Below are 22,887 nucleotides of genomic sequence, written 5' to 3'. Positions count from 1 at the left end.
TCGATCCATCTGTATATAAATCTAAATAGCTATAATATTTGGTTTTTATATAATGATTTGCCATTTAACCTTTCCTACTTTCTACCCACTCTTTTTTTAATTCCCTTATATTAAAATCTATCTCGACATTTGAAAATAACCAAATAGGTATATTACTTATAGGTGTAGGTGAATTAAACCATTTATTTCCAATTTTATATTCTTCTATTTTATCTTTTATTATCCATCCAAATCCTTTACCTTTAAAAGAATTATATTCCCAACACTCATTTATAACACTTTTTGTTATATTTTCATTTCCACATCCATATTATGGACAACAATATGTAACCATGAGTTGATCTTTCCTTAAATCTAAAGGCACTTCTCCTAGCTCTATCTGCATTGCTTTAGTTGGTGTTGAGGCCACGAACATCAGTTTCCCAGCTAGCCTTATACTCTGATAATCAAGAACCAGAGTGAAACCAGCTGGGCCTAATTAGCCTGCCAGAACTCAGCAGCAACCTGAAAGGGGGGGAAAATCCTACATGCAGCCACCACTGCATGTAACATAAGTAAAATGTTTTAAAACTTAAATATTAAATACATTTCTAACGAGCCTACTGAAATGAAAGTGATACATACAGTTGTAACAAAAAATGTTCAATCCCCACATTAAATTAGGCTTGTGGTTAAGCCACTCTAAGCTTTTATTGGTGTAGGCAACAAAGAATAACAAGGACAGTTTAGATAAATGAAACCAATATTCTAATTCTCATCCAGCAGATTTCCCATTTACACTCAAAAGCACCTTAAATACCCTTACTGTTTTAAAGTAAGATTTCATTAATACCAAGCCAATTGACCAGAAAGCCCAGAAGAAAAATCATTGACTTCGACAAACATGGAAAAGGTTAAAAAACATAGCATAAGACTGTCAGTGAATGTTCTTATAGCTACAGTTGGAAGTATACTTTAAAGGGTGCGACCTGAACCCCAAAGGAAGCAGGTGGTCAAAAACAATTAACTGTGTGTTAAAGAACCAAACAAATTGAAAGAGTATCACAGAATGAAGTTTTTGCAGTGAGATACTGAGGCATGGAGCACAGGTTAATTACCATGCTCAACCGGATGAAGGGAAATTCAGTTGAAACAAGTCTATATAAAAAAGTTCAACAAAATTCCAAGTGAAAAACCATTTAAAACAATTACAAATCGATCTTTTGAGTAATACACAATACTGAGATGATGTTCAGTAAAAATATTTTTCAGGATCAATAACAGTATCAAAATGTAATGTTTTATATTCTGTTAAATCTAAATAACAAGTTAAAATTTCTCACTTTCTCTTTCAGCAAAACTATCTTCATACTGTATGAAATCAATACTATCCTTAACCTCAGTACAGAAATTGAACTCATTATTGATCATGCTTAAAAAAAGAAAAGGAAAATGATAACTATACCTTTATGAACCAATTGCCCACATACAATATATATTTTCCAAATGCAGCAAGTCTATTGTTCAGGTTGCTTTAGGTTTTTATGATTACTGGATTGACAAGAACTGGTCAGTTCAGTCTTATGTACAATTTCCATTTCTTTTCTTTTTTTAATGTGTCCTGACTGGCTGTGTAGCATTAAGAATTGCAGTCTTAGTGCCAAAAAGTAGTTTCACAAGTTGAGCATTACCGCTTTCGCCATAGAGGTCCACTTGATATATGCAAAAAAGTGTATTAGATATTATTTTAGAATTATTTCAAGTTCACCCATCCATTTTCTAACACACTTATCCCTTTTGGGCTCACGAGTGGTGCTCGTGCTTTTTCAAGCTGTCAATGGGCGACAGGTAGGGTACACCCTGGATAGGTTTTCAATCTATCGCAGGGCAACACAGAGACAGACAGTTCAAACAATCATTCTCACACACACCTAAGGAAAATTTAGAGAGGCCAATTAACAGTCATGTTTTTGGACTGTGGGAGGAAGCCGGAGTACCCAGAGACTAGAGAACCCACGCACACACAGGCAGAACATGCAAACTCCATGCAGAAAGACCCAGGGTAAGGGTAGGACTCAAACCCAAGACCTTCTTGCTGCAAGGCAACAATACTACCCACTGCTCTACTGTGCAGCCTATTTCAAGTTCAGTGGACACATAAATGTAAAGGTGAAAGAGAATGAAAAAGGAAGAGAAAAAGATTAGACAAAATGCTAAAAGGGAGAAAAGTTGACAAAAACAGATTGGAGGAAAAAAGTCAGTACAAGATAACATCCTCGGTCCATCTACATGGTGATGGGACCAACATGATTCGAACAGGCCAACCAACCAGAGCCCACCCCACAAACCTGGAGGGGCTGCCACCCCCACACCCTGCCCTCCATACTTAAGCCCCACACCCTATTCCTGGGAGGAGCAGAAGTGCCAGCCCTAGCCGAGGTCCAGGACCCAATACCCATCCCCAGCCCAAACCTCGGCTAGGTGGCCTCCTCCTTCTCCAGGCCTCAAACTCCGGATGGCAATCGGAGAACAGGGGTATGAAAAACACCCCAAGCCTACCTCCGCCTGCTCAAATGTCATGTTGTTCTCAAGTGTATTTAAAACCGGGAGGGCTAAAAGGGAGGCACCTGGTGCAGCACACCCCCTCTCCATAAAGAGGTCGGCACCTGTGCACCCCACACACACCTAGAACCCACAGTGTCTAAATTCAGTTTTTTGTTGTTGTCGTTTTCTCCTTTAATTGATCACAAATACTGGGGAGCAACATGTCCTCCCAGGAAGCCAGCTCCCCTGCTGAGTCCAATAGGCACCCCTATTCTCCAAAAACTTACCTGGAGAAAGAGACACCTCTAGCAATATCACCAAAATCTGCAGGGTCCAAGGCTAGAGACAAGCACTAGGGCCTGAGAATCAACCTCAAGCCAGAACCAACACCGCAGCCCCCTCCACAACCACCTTGACCCCACCCAAAAGGAAACCCCTCCCAAAAAACACTTTAGTCCACCCGAACCATGCAGACCCCTTATCTCCAGATAGAATCAGCACTGAGAGTCGTCAATGAACCAGGTCTGAGACAAGGAGCCGGAAGCTGGCACAAGACACACCAAACACTTCATCTTAGTGACACAGCAGAAACCCAAGACCCAGGGACCCTCACATCAGCCACAACGCCCCACAGGACAAATCGAACAGACCCTCACCCCTATTAGGTGATGGAGCCAAAGTAGCCAGGAGAGATTGACCTGAGATGGATGCAGAGACTAATATAATCGAACAAGATATACTGATTTTTTTATTTTATTTTTTTTACTTTTTCAATTCATTAGGATAGTTTTCTTAGCGATACATAGGGCAGTGAAAGCCATGCAAAATGTTTTTTTTTTCTCTCCAAAGTGCTATCATCCAAGTTACCCAGCAAACAAACTGAGGAGGATGATGAAATATTACACCATTTTCATTTGTTGTCCATTTAGTTGGGATTTTGTTTTGTTTCCTTATACTATGGTCCTGTATTTCAGCGTGTTTCATTGTCAGATGATCATTTTGGTAGAGTCCAGTTTGCCTCAGTTTCCTTAATTGTTTTTGCAGCTCAATTCTGTCTGTTTTTGGTTAGAAATCTGTGCCACAACCTTCTTCCTGGTTTTTATTATCCTCTTGGAATATAAAGCAAGTAAATGTTGTGTTTCTCCATACTAATGTTTTTGCAATAGAGGAAATCCAGGAATTATTGTTAAAGTGTTTGAGGTTCTTATGGAGGTACATTGTGCTCATCGTTGTTTGTCCTGGAAGCCTTTGCTGCTAGCTCATCAGTCTGTTGTTTTACTCTGGTTAAGACCCGGTCTGGCTTCCCATTAAGATCCTCACCTAGCCCTCCGGACCATTTCTTGCTCATCATTCTGGCCATTTTTGTTTTTTCACCTGTATGTTCAGCCCATCACCTACTCTGGTTTTACAATAAACTTTCAAGTGCAACTCTGTCTTCGACTCGAATATCGGGTTCAACTTGTACATTCATAACAATTAATCTGCAAAGCACATATTTTTAAAGACACCTTAGTGTAAATAACACTCCAAATTCAGCAAGTAGAAATGATTTTAGTAATACCAATTAATCTAAAACACTCAATTGACTGTGAGAAATAAAGGTCTGTTTAAACAGTGTATGTAAATGTGGATAATATAAGTCGCCCTTGAAATCCTTAGAAAATGTGATAATGTAGAAATTGGCACAGACAGTGAAACCTTTAGCTGTTTTTTTTATTCAATAGATTTGTATTAAACAGTTTCTACAAAGATGGGATTTTTACACACACGGCCACATATTGTCGAACAACACTTCTTTTCGCCTGGACAGTCGCCGTCGTGATCACAGAAACTATAACACCAGGGGGTGAAAAGTTTATGGCCACATATTCCTGGCTTCACTGAAACACCAAATGAACATAATTATTAGCCGTCAGAAAAGAGTAAAGTAGAAATTTTGGCAGTTTGTTTGCATCTCACCTGGTCTAGTTGACGTGCATTGATGGCCACACCCATTGGAGCAGCACATTTCACCCACTGGACAGTCCCTGTTACTGCTGCAGAGTTCAGCACAGTGCCCAATTAACCCATCTGTCGAGGGGCACCCTTGGTCGTCTGAAAGAAAACACAGTTGTTGCAGTGAGAATTGGAAACAATTTACTGATTAACTACATTTCCGACAGCCACTTGGCTACATAGTGTAACTTACACAAAAGGGCAGGGGCACAGACTGGGTTTCCATAAAAAACACAACATTTCTCCCCTTCGTTGCAGTCTCCATCATGCACACATGGTTTTGCTGGCACATAAGGTTGGAAGTCTTTTGGGCAGTGACCTGGTTTAAGACAAGTGATATCAGAGCATTACTGGGCTTGTCTGGCGACTGGCTTGCATCAGTAAATAGATAAATACAAATCTTTTACTACAAAACAGAAATGTAAGAACAACAGACTTGCCAGGCCTTAGTAAAATTGATTCGGAGACCGCAAGTAAAGACAATGATAAAAGCACCACAGCTTTTGGAAACTTCTGTGTCCCCATGCTGGTTTTTCAGTCAGGAATGCTCTCCTGCACTGCTGTCTGGACAAATATCCCAGGTAATAAGCTGCAGTCTGATGACGCAGAAGAAGCTGGGTCCTTAGGTCATCACAGTTAGCCTTGAAAATATTTGCCTTCTAATTGATGACAAACATCCAGCTCTTGATCTGGTCAAAGTGTCCTCATTTCTGGACATAAGGGAACAAACATTGCAGACAGGTCACAATAATTTTAGGTCAGCTGTGGGTCCAAAAGTATTGATAGAAAAATACCAAATGAAGGCTATACAGTGAGATCAAATGGCATGGACTTAACAGGACGTTTGCACTCCAAAGTCTTGTTTGTTAGAGTGTAAATCCTTCTTCTCAAGTAACAGTAGTACTGAAGAAATCTAAAAATGTTCCAGCTAATTCAGAAAAAAAATATTTTCCAAAAGGATCATGACAAATCAAGGCACATTGACATTCAAATTCACTGTTGCAATAAAAGGGAAACCACTAATACTCACCAAAACCATGCACAGAAATATGAAAGAGCAAGGAGTCTGTCATTTAACTTACTTTAGTTTTTAGCTTTTGTTTTGGCGGTGTGAAGTAGCTCTCTGTAAAAAAAAAGTCATGGTCAACTGATTGCCAGTTATTGCAAACACTGCTTGGCAGCTGTTGATGCCATGGGTTACTCAATCAGTTTGAGTAACCCATGGCAACCCATATTTATTCGGGTAATCATTGTCTGATATAAAGAAATTCCCAATGATCTGTAACATTTAAATCTCATGATCCCTGGGTGTTTGTATTTTCATTTTGTTGTATATCCTGGCTCATGCAATCTGTAGTCAGTTTTCCTTTGGTGTTTGTTTTTTACCTTGTATATTTAGTTAGTGAATTCTACAAGGGGGCTGCACAGTGGGGCAGTGGGTAGCATTGTTGCCTTGTAGAAGGTCCTGGGGTCGAGTTGTACCCTTGCATGTTCTCCCTGTGCATGCGTGGGTTCTCTCCAGGTACTCTGGCTTCCTTTCACAGTCTAAAAACATGACTGTTAGGTTAATTGGCCTCTCTAAATTCTCCTTAGGTGTGAGAATGGTTGTTCGTACTGTTTGTCTCTCGCCCAGTGACAGCTGGAGATAGGCACCAGCACCCCTCACGACCCCAAAAAAGCATGTTAGAAAATGGATGGATGGATCTTTCTTCTTTCTATGTCATTTTGTATGATGTCCTGTTAGATTTCTTTTTTGCATTTTCTCCCTGTTTTGCCGGGGTCAATGCCCCTTTATTCTCACTAGGTGATTAATTATATCTGTTTCACCTGCTTTTCTGTATTTAGCCATTAGTGTGTGCTTGTTTCCAGCAGCTATTTAAACTCTCATTTGACTGTTTGTTACCGGGTTCTTTTGTTTTCTTCCTGTCTTCCTGGTTTTCGTGCTCTACATTTCATTCCCCCATCCTGGTACTGTATTTTTTTATTAAAAGCTTCAATTTATTATGCTGCTCCCAAGCGTTTGTTCTTTGGTCCTAAATCTGAATTTACGACAGTAACAAGAAATATAAGTGAGCAAAGATTTTTCAGCAACACTACACATACTTTTGACAAATACCTGCTCCGTTCAAATGCAAGCTCCATCAGATGATACACAGATTATTAACTCGGCAGAGGCGATGTTATTGAGTACAATAATAATAAAAAATCTGTATAATTGTCTTAAAAGGAGAGTGCGCATTCACTCCTCCTGAAGAAGCTTAGAGCCACAGGCAGAGTCGTCTGCATTGTCGATGGCTTTGCAGCAATCCCTCATACTGAGCAAGCATGAAGCGACAGTGGAAAGAAAAACTTCCCATCAATGGGAAGGAAAACCTCCAGCAGAACCAGGCTCAGTATGAACGGTGATGTGTCTCAAATAACCATTTTAAACAATTAGCCAGTTTACCATGTTTTGCTTCCAGTCCATTGATAGCATCTCTGACCCGAGAGTGTTTCTCCAAATCATCGATTCTCTCTTCCAGTATTTCCATAAAATTATATCTCTTTAAGTTCCTTAGCCAATCTTTTTGTTGTTATTTCCAATTTATTAAATAGTTGTGCATGCATGTGGTAGCTGCTAACTAGGTACTGGTGATTGGTCCTCAATTCCAGTCCTGGAGGTCTGGTGTCCTGAAACTTTTAGATGTGTCCCTGATCAAACACACCTGAAGTTCTCCAGAGTCCTGTTAATGACCTGATTATCTGATTCAAGTGTAATGAAGCAGAGTAACACATAAAAGTTGCAGGACACCAACCCTCAAGACTGGAATTGAGAACCACTGATCTGGGGCATGTTGTATTTACCAGGCCTTGATTTGAATGCTCTCAAAATACCTTTCCCAGTATCCAATGTTGATGTAATCTCCCAGAAAAAACCCACAACGTTTACACTCACTATACCAACACAGCAGATGGTGTTAGATTGTAATAATTGTGGAAAGTCAAAGAGCAAAACCACCTTATTCTTTCTTTTTTTAAGAGCAAGGCCATCTTGAATCTTGATAAGACATATATTGCACAGAGTTATGCAAGAACAAACATGTCAGTTCATTTTCTTTTGTTAGTGTCATGGGGTCCGTTCTTCGTACGTTGCTTAAAACATCCGAGATCAAATGATACATCCAAGATGATTTCATCCGGCTAATCATGATCCGGCTAATTGGGTTCTTCCAACACACCTGTTGTTTATGATTAGTATGGCTGGATTGAGTTATCTGAGACAACTGCGCGTTCATGCGTTTGTTTAAAAGGGGAAATGTATCGATAGTAGAAACAATGATCAGCAGCGCTGCTATTGGCTGTTCAGCATGGCCAAAGAACGCCCACAGTTTTTCTCCCAAGCAGAACAAGAGCTTTTAATGGAAGGTTATGCTGAATTTGAGTCATTAATTAAAACGACAGGGAACACCTCAAAATCTGTTAAAACCAGGAGAGAGGGCTGGCAAAAAGTAGCAGACAAATTAATGCGTAAATACTGTCCATGGTAGATGTTTCTATCACTTTCTACAGTATGTATTTGTGCATTTTAATAATTTCATATTTACTTTGTTCTTTTATATCAGAGCCTCCGCGGGACCCACTAGAACATGGGGACAAGTAAAAGTGAAATACAATAATATTCTACAAAATGGTAGCCTTTAATTATTATACTTTATTTTAAAAAGGCACTTGTTATGTCAAGGGATCCAAATTTCGGTGTCATTCCTTAGACACTGGAAGTAAAGAACACGTGCAAACTGGAAATTTTAACAAAAAAAATCTTTATCTATAAAAAAAGAAGATCTTCCTTTTCCAATTCATCCACAGTTTACACGGTAAAACTGTATTGCTGTATTGCTTGTCTAGATAATCCATCCATAGTTTTTTCTAATGCTAATATATGGCTCGACAGGAAGCAAGCCTTTCAAAATAAAACTAAACTTCACAATAAAATGGCCTGAACAAATCTTCTTACTGAATATGATAAAAATAAAAAGCAAACCATCATACAAATAACTTAAATATTTTCTATTTATGGCTCTAACACCACTTTTTCCTCTTTAAAAGCCACTGTTAAATTTTGTGTTTGTCTGTTTATAACAGCCACCCAGAAAAATCTCTCTACAATTACACTGTCGCGCTGCGCTAAAGGATCCTGTCTATTGCGCAATATGTGATTAATTCGAAAAACTCTGCAAATTATTCTTGCACCTTCCAAAACAGTTTGCTGTCGTAAAAATGGACACGGCTACGACAGACTTCCCTATCTCCTCCAATCATAAAGCTGCTATCTAATCCTGTTTACATGAAATAAGCCTGCTCTCGAGACAATGAAACCTTTGGTTGACATTTTTATTCAATAAATTAGTATTAATTCGTTTCATAAAAGATGGGATGTTTACACACACGGCCACATTTTGTCGGACAGCACTTCTTTTCGCCTGGACAGTCACCGTCGTGTTTACAGAAAAAATAACACCAGGGGGTGAATACCTGATGGCCACAGCTTCCTGGTTTCACTGAAACACAAAATGAACATAACAATTATTTGGTGCTGGGAAAGAGTAAAGTAGAAATTTTGGCAGTTTGTTCGCATCTCACCTGGTCTAGTTGATGTGCATTGATGGCCACACCCATTGGAGCAGCACATTTCACCCACTGGACAGTCCCTGTTACTGCTGCAGAGTTCAACACATGGCCCAATTAACCCATCTGTCGAGGGGCACCCTTGGTCGTCTGAAAGAAAACACAGTTGTTGCAGTGAGAATTGGAAAAAATTTACTGATTAACTACATTTCCGACAGCCACTTGGCTACATAGTGTAACTTACACAAAAGGGCGGGGGCACAGACTGGGTTTCCATAATAAACACAACATTTCTCCCCTTCGTTGCAGTCTCCATCATGCACACATGGTTTTGCTGGCACAAAAGGTTGGAAGTCTTTTGGGCAGTGACCTGGTTTAAGGCAAGTGACATCAGAGCATTACTGGGCTTGTCTGGCGACTGGCTTGCATCAGTAAATAGATAAATACAAATCTTTTACTACAAAACAGAAATGTAAGAACAACAGACTTGCCAGGCCTTAGTAGAATTGATCCGGAGACCGCAAGTAAAGACAATGATAAAAGCACCACAGCTTTTGGAAACCTTTGTGTCCCCATGCTGGTTTTTCAGTCAGGAATGCTCTCCTGCACTGCTGTCTGGACAAATATCCCAGGTAATAAGCTGCAGTCTGATGACGCAGAAGATGCTGGGTCCTTAGGTCATCACAGTTAGCCTTGAAAATATTTGCCTTCTAATTGATGACAAACATCCAGCTCTTGATGTGGTCAAAGTGTCCTCATTTCTGGACATAAGGGAACAAACAGAATGCAACAAAAACAAAGAGCAAACATTGCAGACAGGTCACAATGATTTTAGGTCAGCTGTGGCCCCAAAAGTATTCATAGAAAAATATCAAATCAAGACTTTACAGTCGGATCCTATGGCATGAACTTAACAGGTCGTTTGTACTTGATCCTGTAAGTAAAACAAGACTATATAGAAAAGTTGACCAAAATTCAGCAAAAGTGATGTATAGCAGTAGTTCCCAACCCCAAAGGATCTCGGCTTTGGTATCCTATTGCCACAGGGGCCGTTCATATATTTTGTGCAGAATAAATGACTTAATAATATGATCAATTCAAGCAGAAACATAAAAACTTGGATTGCATCATGTGCTGTTTTTCTGCTGCTACAAGTGTTGTTATGGAATTGCAGTCAAATACAGAATGTATAGAATATTGTGTTAATATGTGCATTGAATCCATTCTTAAAATTAAATTCAGAGTTCCAGTGTACAACTATACTCTTTATGATAACATTAGCAGGCAAATGCAGCACTCATTGAAAAAAAAACAGGATGTTTAAACAGGAGTAATAGTAACAAAATCCTGCAAACTGTGCATCTTATGCAAAGTTTTGCAACATGTTTGAGGAGGATATTCAGTCTTGTTTGACAAAGTTTAAAGCCTGCTTCTCAAGGAACAGTAGTACTAAAGAAATGAGTGTGTTGACGTAATGGATATAAAAACGTTCCAGCAAATTCAGAAAAATAAAAAATTTCCAAAAGCATCATGACAAATCAAGACACATTGACATTCAAATTCATTGTTGCAATACCAGGAAACTCTTAATACTCACCAAAACCATGCACAGAAATGTGAAAGAACAAGGACTCTGTCAGTTATCTTACCTTAGTTATTTTGCAAAGCTTTTGTTTTGGCACAACATTTTTGTCGGTGTGAAGTAGCTCTCGGTAAAAGAGGTCATGGTCGACCGATTGCCAGTTATTGCAAAAACTGCTTGCCAGCTGTTGATGCCAAGGGTTGCGCAATCAGTTATTAGGTTCAGGGGGAATTACTTTTTCACATAGAGCCAGGTTGGTTTGGATTGCTTTTTTCCTTAGTAGTCTAAAAAACACAAGTTGAAACAACTTTATTTGAACAGGTAATCATTGTCTGATATAAAAAAAAATGGTTAATGATCTGTAATATTTAAATGTCATGATCCCTGGGTGTTTGTGTTTTCCTTTTGTTGTATATCCTGGATCATGCTATCTGTTGTTTGTTATCCTTTAGTGTTACTTAAGTTACTTAGTGGATTCTACAAGCTCTTTCTATATCATTTTGTATGATGTTCTGCTCGATTTCCTCCATGTTCTGCCCGTCAATACCCCTTCATTCTCACTAGGTGATTAATTATCTGTTTCACCTGCTTTTCACTATTTAGCCATTAGTCTGCGCTTGTTTTCAGCAGCTATTTAAACTCTCCTTTGTCTGTTTGTTACTGGGTTCTTTTGTTTTCTTCCTGTCTTCCTGGTTGTCGTGCTTTACGTTCTATTCACCACATCCAGGTCCTGTACTGTATTTTTATTAAAAGCTTCAATTTATTAAGCTGCTCCCAAACGTTTGCTCTTTGGTCCTAAATCTGAATTTCCGACAGTAACAAGAAATATAAGTGAGGAAACATTTTTCAGCAACACCATACATACTTTTGACAAATACCGCTCAATTCAAGGGCAAGCTCTGTCAGATGATCCACAGATTATTAACTCGGCAGAGGTTGTGTTACTGAGTACAATAATAATAAAAAAATCTGCATAATTGTCTTAAAAGGAGAGTGCTCATTCTTTTGTTTTCTCACTGGGTTTCTTTGTGCCTCATTCACATAATAAGTTCAAAGAACCCTTTTAAACAATTGGTTTTGCATTGATGCTATACTATTTCCTTTGATAGTATAAACATGTGCAGCTTTTCATATTTCTAATAAGACAAAGCTGCATTGATTATCAAATAAACATTTGCACGGTGACACCTCAGTAGACTTTGGGAAGTAACTCAGCAGACACCAGGACCCAGTTGCCTCTGTGCCATCAGACTTTAGTTTATTTAAAGGGATTTTCTTCATAGGTGGAAAGAAGGATATTTCTGACTCCAATAAACCAACAGGAGGATGTGCAGTTTTACAAGAGTTGCATTTGTTTTTGCATTCGGCTTGTGTGTCCAAGGTTACACCATTTATACTAAACCAGGCAAGTTTCTATATTTTCTTCTGTTTTATATGCATACACATTTAAATCAGTTTTTTTTTTTTTCATGGAGCCATGTGTGTCTTAACATAGGGAACTAACTAAATATCTCAGAAATTGCTGGAACTTCATTTAATTACGGTGTTAGAATCTATTTCTATTCTCTCTACATGAATCCAAAATAAGGAATGTGCCCAAGAATCTTCAATACCCTTGTCCCAGCACAGCCGTGTGAGCATGATGCATGTTGCCCCGGACAGGAAAAGTGTTGTGTGTTTTTCGGTGGATCTGTTTGTGCTCCTCCTATATTGAGTAAGCAATACTATAAATCCTGTTTAATATTTTCTGTGAGAAAAATAAGAAAAACGTTTGTAAAATTTAGTTGTGTCAACACTTAAGTTTTCTCAGGGTGTTTGTAAAACTCTTTTCGTCTCTGTTTTTGTTTTTCTGCACAGCTCAGCCAGGCTGTCCAGACATAAAGGGGAAGGTTGGTGTGTGTGCTGAACTCTGTTCCTGTGACAGTGACTGCCGACATGGTGAGAAATGCTGCTCCAACGGATGCGGGCACGAGTGCATGTCAACAAACCCAGGTGAAATTATGGACAAGGAGACAAATTCCCCTGCTTACACTGCAGCTGGTAATAAACTCCTGAGTGTTCTTGTCTTGCAGATAAGCCAGGTGGCTGCGGTCCTCCGTGGTTCTCTTTCTTATGCGGTCACCCCTGCCACCATGACAGTGACTGCCCTGGGCAGAAAAAGTGCTGTCCCACCTTTTGTAGCTATACCTGCCAAGAGCCATACCAGCCACACTGCTCCTGAGCGCCACAGATCCAGTTTCATAAAAAAAAAAATAATAAAATAATAATAATAATAATTCTCAATTAAACATGCGAATGAATTGTATGTGTCAGTGTTTGAGTTGTTTTTTTCACACTTTCTTTAAAATTCTCAATAAAAAAAAATAGATTCATAAGATGGTTTTATGTCACAACATGAAATATTTTACATCAATTTACATACATCATGTCTTCTCCCTTCAACAAAGTGGCCAGCAACTTTAACAATTTAAAGAGCTGGAAAAATGTATATCTAAAAGCACAACTGTTAAAAAGCCCTTTGAAAAATAAAAACATGACATTAGATTATATGAGAATCTACAGTAAGAATGTTTTATGTAAAGTTAAATCAAATAACCACATTTGTATTATATTTAGAAACAGATCTGAATCTTACATAAGGTTAATATGTTTATCCTATTCTGCTTATTGTTGTTATGATATATTTTTCTGGGATGAACCCGGACACAGCACGCACACACAGAGTCAGTTCTTATGAGTGAGTTTTATTGAATAGTGTGGAAGATGGAGGATGAGACCAGAGTCTTTCAACGGACGGAGGTGAAGGGTGTAGAAGCTGGCCGGCAGGAGGAGTGTGGAGAGACTGACCGGGAGGAACTCTGGAGCCGAACAATGGAGAGCAGAACATCTGAGCTGAGGGCTGGAGAGCAGAACGTCAGAGCCCAGCAGTGGAGAGCAGAACGTCAGAGCCGAGCAGTGGAGAGCAGAACGTCAGAGCCGAGCAGTGGAGAGCAGAACGTCAGAGCCGAGCAGTGGAGGGCTGAACGTCTGAGCCGTGCAGTGGAGGGCTGAACGTCTGAGCCGTGCAGTGGAGGGCTGAACGTCTGATCCATGCAGTGGAGGGCTGAACGTCTGAGCCGTGCAGTGGAGGGCTAAACGTCTGAGCCGAGTTCTGGAGAAAACAAACTGTCGGAAAGTCTTTGGGCTGACTGTAACAAGACCAGGTGAAAGGAGTCTTCAGGCTGACGGTAACAAACGGAGCTGACAAGAATACTGGCAGGGAGTGAACGCTATGGACCGGCGACGGGAACAGAAAGAGGTGAGTCTTATAAAGCGGTGGAAACAGGTGGAAGCAGTTGTGGGTTAATTGCAGCCTGCCAGGTGAAACCGATCAGGCTGCGCAGGAACGAGAGAGAGGGAGAGAGGCTCAGCATGCAGCCAATAAGCTGCATCCTGACAATTGTATTTCCCTTCTTTGTTAGAAATTCCAAGCAGAAAGTGTATAAAAACAGACTATTAAACTAGCCTTTTTAAAATATATTAAATATTCCTATATAACTGAATACAACGCGCCTTCACCCCCGGTGGGTGAAGTTGATGCTGACTTTCTTAACGGACTAAACAACTTCTTTGGGAGGTTTAAGGCACTAAACAGCACTCCAGCAGTGAAAGCTGTCCCCCATCAGGAAGAGGAGGTGCTCTACCTTGACACAGCTGACGTGTGGAAGACTCTAAGGAGAGTCAACCCGCGGAAGGCCCCAGGCCCCGACAACATACCTGGGCGGGTGCTCAAGGAGTGTGCAGGCCAGCTGGCTGGTGCTCTCACATACATTTTTAACGCCTCGCTGGAACAAGCCATACTGCCACCATGCTTCAAGTCTGCGTCCATCATTCCGGTGCCAAAGAAACCTCAAGTCACCTGTTTCAACGACTACCGGCCTGTTGCACTGACTCCCATCATGATGAAGTGCTTTGAAAGGCTGGTAAAGGAACACATCGTCTCCAGTCTCCCATCAACACTAGACCCGTTCCAGTTTGCCTACCGACGGAACCGCTCCACTGAGGACGCCATCTCCTCCGCTCTTCACCTGAGCCTGGCACACCTGGAGGAGAAGAACACGCACGTGCGGATGCTGTTCCTGAACTTCAGTTCAGCGTTCAACACCATCATCCCACAGCACCTGGTGGGAAAACTGGAACATCTGGGCTTCAGCACACCTCTTCGCAACTGGCTGCTAGACTTCCTCACCAACAGACCTCAGTCAGTCCGGGTCGGACAGAGCACCTCTGATGTCATCACCCTCAGCACGGGCTCCCCTCAGGGCTGCGTCCTGAGCCCCCTGCTGTTCACTCTGATGACTCATGACTGCGTCCCCAGGTTCACCACCAATCACATCGTGAAGTTTGCAGATGACACAATGGTGGTGGGCCTGATCAGAGACAACGACCAGGAATACAGAGAGGAGGTGGAGCAACTGGTGAGATGGTGCAGAGACAACAGCCTGATCCTGAACGTAGAGAAGACGAAAGAGCTCATGTTCGACTTCAGGAAGAACCGGCCGCACCACGCTCCACTGCTCATCAACAGCTCAGCTGTGGAGGTGGTCAGCAGCACCAAGTTCCTGGGGGTGCACATCACGGACAACCTCAGCTGGTCTGTGAGCATTACATCACTGGTGAAAAGGCACAGAAGCAACTGTACTTCCTGCGGAGGATGAGGAGAGCCCACCTGCCCCCGCCCATCCTCATTAAGGATTAATATCCATTAAGGATATTTCATCTCAGCACTGCGTGGCCCGAGCCCGTAACATCATCAGGGACCCCTCACACCCCCACCATGGACTGTTCTCCCTGCTGCCCTCTGGGAAGAGGTTCCGCAGCATCCGCTGAAGGTCCACCAGGTTCTGCAAAAGCTTTTTCCCTGTCGCCATCAGACTGTTGAACTGCTGAAGCTATAAATTGGCCTTCGTACCACATTCGCATATTTGCACATTTGCATCATTGCATCCTTGTAATGCATTCTTGCACAAATCATTTTTGCACATACAAATGGTTTTTAAGAAATACTCTGTACACTGTGATCGCACACTGTGTCTTTCTCCTGCACTGTTTACATTTCAATTGTTGTACTGTTAAATCACTGCTGCACTTTATCCTGTAACTTTATCCTGTAATGTTATCCTGTAATTTACTTTACCCTGTAATCTACTGCAATTCACTGTGATTTTCAAGCTGTATGCAAACAAAAGTTTGTTGTGTACGTGCTATGTGCATACAAAATGACAAATTGAGCTGTCTAAGTCTCTAAGTCCAAATATTTGTGCATGCATGTGGTAGCTGCTACCTAGGTACTGGTAATTGGTCCTCAATTCCAGTCCTGGTGTCCTGAAACTTTTAGATGTGTCCCTGATCAAACACGCCTGAAGTTCTCCAGAGTCCTGTTAATGACCTGATTATCTGATTCAAGTGTGATGAAGCAGAGTAACACATAAAGGTTGCAGGACACCAACCCTCAAGACTGGAATTGAGAACCACTGATCTGAGGCATGTTGTATTTACCAGGCCTTGATTTGAATGCTCTCAAAATACCTTTCCCAGTATCCAATGTTTATGTGATCTCCCAGAAAACACAACATTTACAGTCACTGTACCAACAACAATGTTGTAGTCACAGCAGATGGTGTTAGGTTGTAATAATTGTGGAAAATCAAACAGCAAAATAACATTATTCTTGTTTTTTGTTTTTTTAAGACATATATTGCACAGAGTTATGCAAGAACAAAGCGTGTCAGTTAATTTTCTTTAGTTAGTGTCATAATTTGGGCTTTTTGTTTATGTTTTTTGCACTGATTGATTGTTTTCCCCCATTCTCTACTCCACTCTCCTCAGCCAATGCTCTGTTCCACCTATTTACTTTCACCTGCTGCAGCTAATTAGGCTCAAGCCAGTTCACCTTCACTTTGCTTATTTATATCTGCCTCCTGGAGTCACTCTCATCCAGATGGTCTCATTTGCACTGCCTGTTTGCTGCTCCCTTGGCTTGTGTATGTGATCTGCTCCCACTGAAGGGTCATTCCAGTGACTGTGTGCTCATCGATGTGTGCCCTGGAAGGCTTTGCTGCTAGCTCATCCGTCTGTTGCTTACTTTGATCCTCGCCTAGCCCTTCAGACTGTTTCTTGCTTATTGTTCCAACAACCACTCCTGTTTTTCACCTGCACATCCAGCATGTCACCTACTCTGGTTTTACAAAAAAACTTTCAAGAGCAACTCCGTGTCCGACTCGAATATCAGGTTCAACTTGTTACATTCATAACAGTTACTTTGCAAAGCTTTGGTTTTGGTTGTAACGCACATGTATTTTTAAAGACATCTTAGGCTACGTTCACACTGCAGGTCTTAATGCTCAATTCCGATTTTTTTGTGAAATCGGATATTTTTGCATGGTTGTTCACATTTTCAAATATATGTGACTTTTATGTGATCTCCTGTGTGAACTGAATGCATTCAACCTAAGTGTCCTGCATGCGCACTCGAGGACGCGATGACGTCACACGTAGCAAGCGTCCTCAGTGTTTGCGGAAGTAAACAAGGATTATAATGCTGGCGTGCATTTTGTGGTCATTAATTTATTTTCTAACCAGAGCTTTCCCTCCATTGACACCTCTTCTCATTGTTGTCCGCTATGTGTGTCGTCTTTCTTCCCGCTTCTGCATAGCAGGACGCGGAATTGTGACGTTTGTCGAGTATCGGTGACGTACAGGTCGGATAAATGCGACCCGGCCGTACAGACACAGGTCGCATTTGAAAAGATCAGATACGTATCGGATTCAGGACCACATATCCAAGTGGCCTGGGTCGCATTTGAAAAAATCCGATCTGTGTTGTTCAGACTGTCATAAAAAGATCAGATACAGGACAGGTCGCATATGGGAAACAAATCGGAATTGGGTCACTTCAGGCTGCAGTGTGAACGTAGCCTTAGTGTAAATAAATTCACAAAAAACAAGTATTCTAGCGTTTAGCAAGTAGAAGTTGTTTTAGTAATACTAATTAATTTGAAACAATTGATCATTAAAAATAAATGTCTGCTCAAACAGTGTATGCAAACGTGGAGAATATAAGTTGCTCGTGATATTCTTTGAAATCATGTGATAAAAACATTACCTTTCATCGGGTCCACTGGCTCGGAGGTAAGAAACCCGATAAAATCCGTCCTCGTCCGATTGTAGCTAAATTCAAGCATTATAAACAAAAAGAGCAGGTCATAAGTCGTGGCAGATAATTGAGAGGGACGGATTTCAGGGTTAATGACCAGGTTCCTAAGAAAATCCTAGATCGTAGGCGAGTATTATTCCCAATCAGGAAGAAATACATGACGGAAGGCGTCAGAGCTACTGTAGCAGTTGATACACTTTATATTAATGGTCAGCTGTTCAGGGATCAGAAGATCACTCCTTGGCTTTATTAGATGCACAACAGGCGGATTTAGAACATGTCACACTTGAAAAAAAGATGCATAGATCGGAACATGGTGATAAATAAAATATTTGCACAGCTCAAGAGCACGTTGGCACAGTATGGTTGTTAGTCACGGTTGGGTACACGAGGCATGGGCTGTGGTTCTTTTTCACATTTTCTCACTCTTTGCACTTTCTTAATTCCCTGTCTTTCTCTAACTTATTTGTCTGCTTCTTTCCTGTTCACCAGATAATCACAAGCACGTCATGTGGTGCTACCTGGGTCCATGTATAACTATTTTTTCAAGAGCATGGACTTTTTAGCTTCTCACTCACACCTATGATGAATGTAAAGTTTGTGACATGGAATGTGCATGGAGCTGGCACCAGAGAGAAAAAGTTAAAGATCTTTAACCAGCTTACTAGATTAAAGGCAGATGTTGTTTTATTGCAAACCCATAAATCAGCTACAACTGTAAGTGATCTTAACTCACCTGAGTTCCCTAATGTGTTTGCTGCCTGCTATAACTCTAGACAGAGAGGTGTAGCAATCTTAATCCACAAAAACGTTACTTGTAAAATATTAGACAAAGTTATAGATCCTGAAGGTAGATACATAATAATCAGTGAGAATGCTACACAGCATTCTCACTTATTGTTTTCCTGTTTTTCTTTATTATTATTATTATTATTATTATTATTATTATTATTGTTATTCCGTCGGCGACTAAGTACTCCCGCATACTTAGACACAGACACAGACATACTTTAATGATCCCAGGGGGAAAGTACTTTTGTTACGTGCTCCAGAATACACACATTGTTATATATATATTTACAACATTCTGTACAAGGTATAACCATATCCCAATAGTCATATCACTTTACCTTGGGAATCCCAGTGAAGTGATGGTGACTTGTGCAAGAACAGTGCAGAGAATGCATAAATGACAGTTACGGAGGGGGGGGTGTTAGGATAACTGAGGGAGGCGTTGTAGAGATTGATAGCCACAGGCAGGAATGATTTCCTGTGGTGCTCTGTGGTGCATCTGGGTAAGAGGAGCCTTCTGCTAAAAGAGCTCATTTGCTGGGTCAGTGTGTCATGGAGAGGGTGTGAGACATTGTCTAAGATGGACTGCAGCCTGGTCAGCATCCTCCTCTCTGCCACTGCCGTCAGAGTTTCCAGTTCCTCCCCCACAACATCCCCCGCCCTCCTAATCACTTTGTTTAGTCTGTTATTGTCGCCAGCCCACAGCCCACTGCCCCAGCATGTGACAGCGTAGAGGAGCGTGCCGGCAACAACAGACTCATAAAACATCTTCAACAGCGTCCCACAGATATTAAAGGACCTCAGCCTCCTCAGGAAGAAGAGTCGGCTTTGACCCATTTTGTAGACCGCCTCGGTGTTCCTGGTCCAGTCAAGCTTATTGTTAAAGTACAATCCCAGGTACTTATACTCCTCCACAGTGTCAACAGGGACCCCTGGATGGAAACAGGGGTCGCAGGTGTTTTTGTCCTCCTCAGATCCACTATTAGCTCCTTAGTCTTTGTCACGTTGAGCTGCAGATGGTTCAGCTCACTCCAAGTGACAAAGTTCTCCATCATAGTCCTACATTCACTCTCATCACCCCCTTCAATGCAGCCAACTATTGCTGAGTCGTCAGAAAACTTCTGAAGGTGACAGGATTCAGTGCAGTAGTTGAAGTCTTAGGTGAAGAGGGTGAAGAGGAAGGGGGAGAGGACAGTCCCCTGAGGGGCCCCAGTGTTGCTGACCACCCTATCAGACACACAGTTCTGCAGGCGTACATACTGTGGTCTGCCCGTCAGGTAATCAACAACCCAGGACTCGATGGGGGCCTCCACCTGTATCGCCGTCATCTTCTCACCCAGTAGAGCCGGGCGGATGGTGTTCAACCGATTTCAACAATTTCGGTATCAAAACATTCAGCTCGTTTCCGGCATGACTGCTATATCTCATGGTTATGCTAACTTTCACACTTTTTAAAATATTTCACTTTTTGTGCGATTTTCTTTGGCTGTTCCCATTGAAATCAATGCAAATTGCTTCAAATTCTTCACATTCTTCAAATTCTTCCCATTCTTCTAATTGTTCTAATTGTTCAAATTTTTTTTTTTTTAATTCTTCAAATTTCTTGAAAAACTGATACTACTGATACTAAAACTACTACTACTGATACTAATACTATTACTACTGACACTACTGCTACTACTACTGATCCTACAACTACTATTACTACTACTACTACTGATACTACTACTGATACTACTACTACAAATTACTTCAAATTGTTAAAATTCTTCAAATTTTTCAAATTCTTCAATGTTTTTCAGCTATTTTTTCTCTTCTGCGTGGATCTTCTGCATCTTCTGCTCAAATCATTCTGCAGATTAGCATTCTCACTCGCTGTTACTCAGGAACAGCTTTTTCTTGTTAAAGTAGCTATCCATAACCAGAAGTTATCAGTATGGTCCAAATGCTGATGACCCCTCATTTTTCCACAAACTCTTCCATGCACTTTCAAAACACAGGGATTGTTCTCTAATTATTAGGGTTGTCTTCAACTTTGGTCTAAATGACGATACAGACAGGTTGAAAACAACAGTGACTCAGCGCAGTTGGCAGTCATTAAACGTAGTCAAACAATACATGAGTGATCTTGGTCTATGGGATGCATGGCGATCTCTTCGTCCTAACAGTAAGGAATATACTTTTTTCTCAAATGTTCACCGTTCTTACTCTCGTCTGGACTATTTCTTAATCAGCAGCTTACTGCTGTTGGACGTTTCAGAGGCTGTAATTCATCCTATTGCTGTCAGTGATCATGCTCCTGTTACTTTAACCTTAATTAACAAAAAAATAACCCCACAAAACAAAAGCTGGAGATTAAATACATCGCTGCTTAAAGATAAAGAATTTATAAACAAAATTCAAAGAACAGTGGGCTTCATACTTGGAATACAATGATCTGCCAGGGACATCAGCATCTATACTATGGGAAGCAGGGAAAGCATTGATGAGAGGTAAAATAATTTAATTCTCATCTCATAAAAAGAAGATAGAAAACAAAAAGATTCAGGAATTAGAAGAAAAACATAAGTTACTAGAAACCTCTAAAGAAGAGGGAAAGTTGGGTAAAATCCGTGAAGTAAAATTAGAATTAAACCAATATATTGAAAACCAAAATAATGCCCCTCCCTGGGCTGCCACCTTACCGTGGTGGAGGGGTTTGAGTGTCCCAATGATCCTAGGAGCTATGCTGTCAGGGGCTTTAAGCCCCTAGTAGGGTCACCCAAGGCAGACAGGTCCTAGGTGAGGGACCAGACAAAGTGCAGCCCAAAATGCCCCTTATGATGAATACAATTATTGGACCTCGTGTTCCCTCGCCCGGACGCGGGTCACCGGGGCCCCACTCCTGAGCCAGGCCTGGAGGTGGGGCACGTTGGCGAGCGTCTGGTGGCCGGGCTTTTGCCCATGGAGCCCGGCCGGGCTCAGCCCGAAGAGGCGACATGGGTCCCCCTTCCGATGGGCTCACCACCTGTCGGAGGGGCCAAAGGGGTCGGGTGCAATGTGTGACGGGTAGCAGTGGAGGGCGGGGACCTTGGCGTTCCGATCCTCGGCTGCAGAAGCTGGCTCTTGGGACGTGGAATGTCACCTCTCTGGTGGGGAAGGAGCCTGAGCTTGTGCGCGAGGTTGAGAGGTTCCGACTAGAGATAGTCGGACTCACCTCGACGCACCGCTCTGGCTCCGGAACCAGTCTCCTTGAGAGGGGCTGGACATTCTTCCACTCTGGAGTTGCCCATGGTGAGAGGTGCCGAGCTGGGGTTGGCATACTTGTTGCCCCCCATCTCGGTGCCTGCACGTTGGGGTTTTCCCCGGTGAACGAGAGGGTGGCCTCCCTCCGCATTCGTGTGGGGGGACGGGTTCTGACTGTTGTTTGCGTTTATGCGCCAAACAGCAGTTCTGATTACCCACCCTTTTTGGAGTCCTTGGAAGGGGTACTGGAGAGTGCCCCTCCTGGGGACTCCCTCGTTTTGCTGGGGGACTTCAACGCTCACGTGGGCAATGACAGTGGGACCTGGAGGGGCGTGGTTGGGAGGAATGGCCCACCTGATCTGAACTCGAGTGGTGTTTTGTTGTTGGACTTCTGTGCTCGTCATGGATTGTCCATCACAAACACCATGTTCAAGCATAAGGGTGTCCATATGTGCTCTTGGCACCAGGACACCCTAGGTCGCAGTTCAATGATCGACTTTGTTGTCGTTTCATCTGATCTGCGGCCGCATGTCTTGGACACTCGGGTGAAGAGAGGGGCGGAGCTCTCCACCGACCACTACCTGGTGGTGAGTTGGCTCCGATGGCGGGGGAGGAAGCCGGTCCGACCGGGCAGGCCCAAACGCACTGTGAGGGTTTGCTGGGAACGTCTGGCGGAGTCCCCTGTGAGGCGGAGCTTTAACTCCCACCTCCGGGAGAACTTTAAACACGTCCCGAGGGAGGCGGGGGACATTGAGTCTGAATGGACCATGTTCCACGCCTCTATTGCTGAGGCGGCTAGTCGGAGCTGTGGCCGCAAGGTTGTCGGTGCATGTCGTGGCGGCAACCCTCGAACCCGCTGGTGGACACCAGCGGTGAGGGAAGCCGTCAAGCTGAAGAAGGAGTCCTATCGGGCTTTTTTGGCCTGTGGGACTCTGGAAGCAGCTGATGTGTACCGGCAGTCGAAGCGGCA

General features: G+C 42.1%; 1 protein-coding gene across 1 annotated transcript in view; it reads right to left on the bottom strand.

The window, feature by feature from the left end:
* Positions 1-4,219: 4,219 nt before the first annotated feature.
* LOC105933761 (keratin-associated protein 5-4) overlaps positions 4,220-22,887 on the bottom strand; it is a 52,332-nt gene continuing 33,664 nt past the window's right edge. Inside the window, exons 2-7 of the mRNA XM_036144064.1 lie at positions 9,368-9,493; positions 9,139-9,273; positions 8,911-9,056; positions 4,712-4,859; positions 4,483-4,617; positions 4,220-4,403 (exon numbers count right to left, since the gene is read on the bottom strand). Coding sequence (XP_035999957.1) covers positions 4,255-4,403; positions 4,483-4,617; positions 4,712-4,859; positions 8,911-9,056; positions 9,139-9,273; positions 9,368-9,493 — 839 coding nt within the window. The 3' untranslated portion in view covers positions 4,220-4,254. The remainder of the gene's footprint in view (positions 4,404-4,482; positions 4,618-4,711; positions 4,860-8,910; positions 9,057-9,138; positions 9,274-9,367; positions 9,494-22,887) is intronic.

The sequence above is a fragment of the Fundulus heteroclitus genome, chromosome 1, assembly GCF_011125445.2.
Source record: "Fundulus heteroclitus isolate FHET01 chromosome 1, MU-UCD_Fhet_4.1, whole genome shotgun sequence".
NCBI lineage: Eukaryota > Metazoa > Chordata > Actinopteri > Cyprinodontiformes > Fundulidae > Fundulus > Fundulus heteroclitus.
Note: the sequence above shows the minus strand (reverse complement) of the source record. Positions and strands in the feature narration are given on the sequence as shown.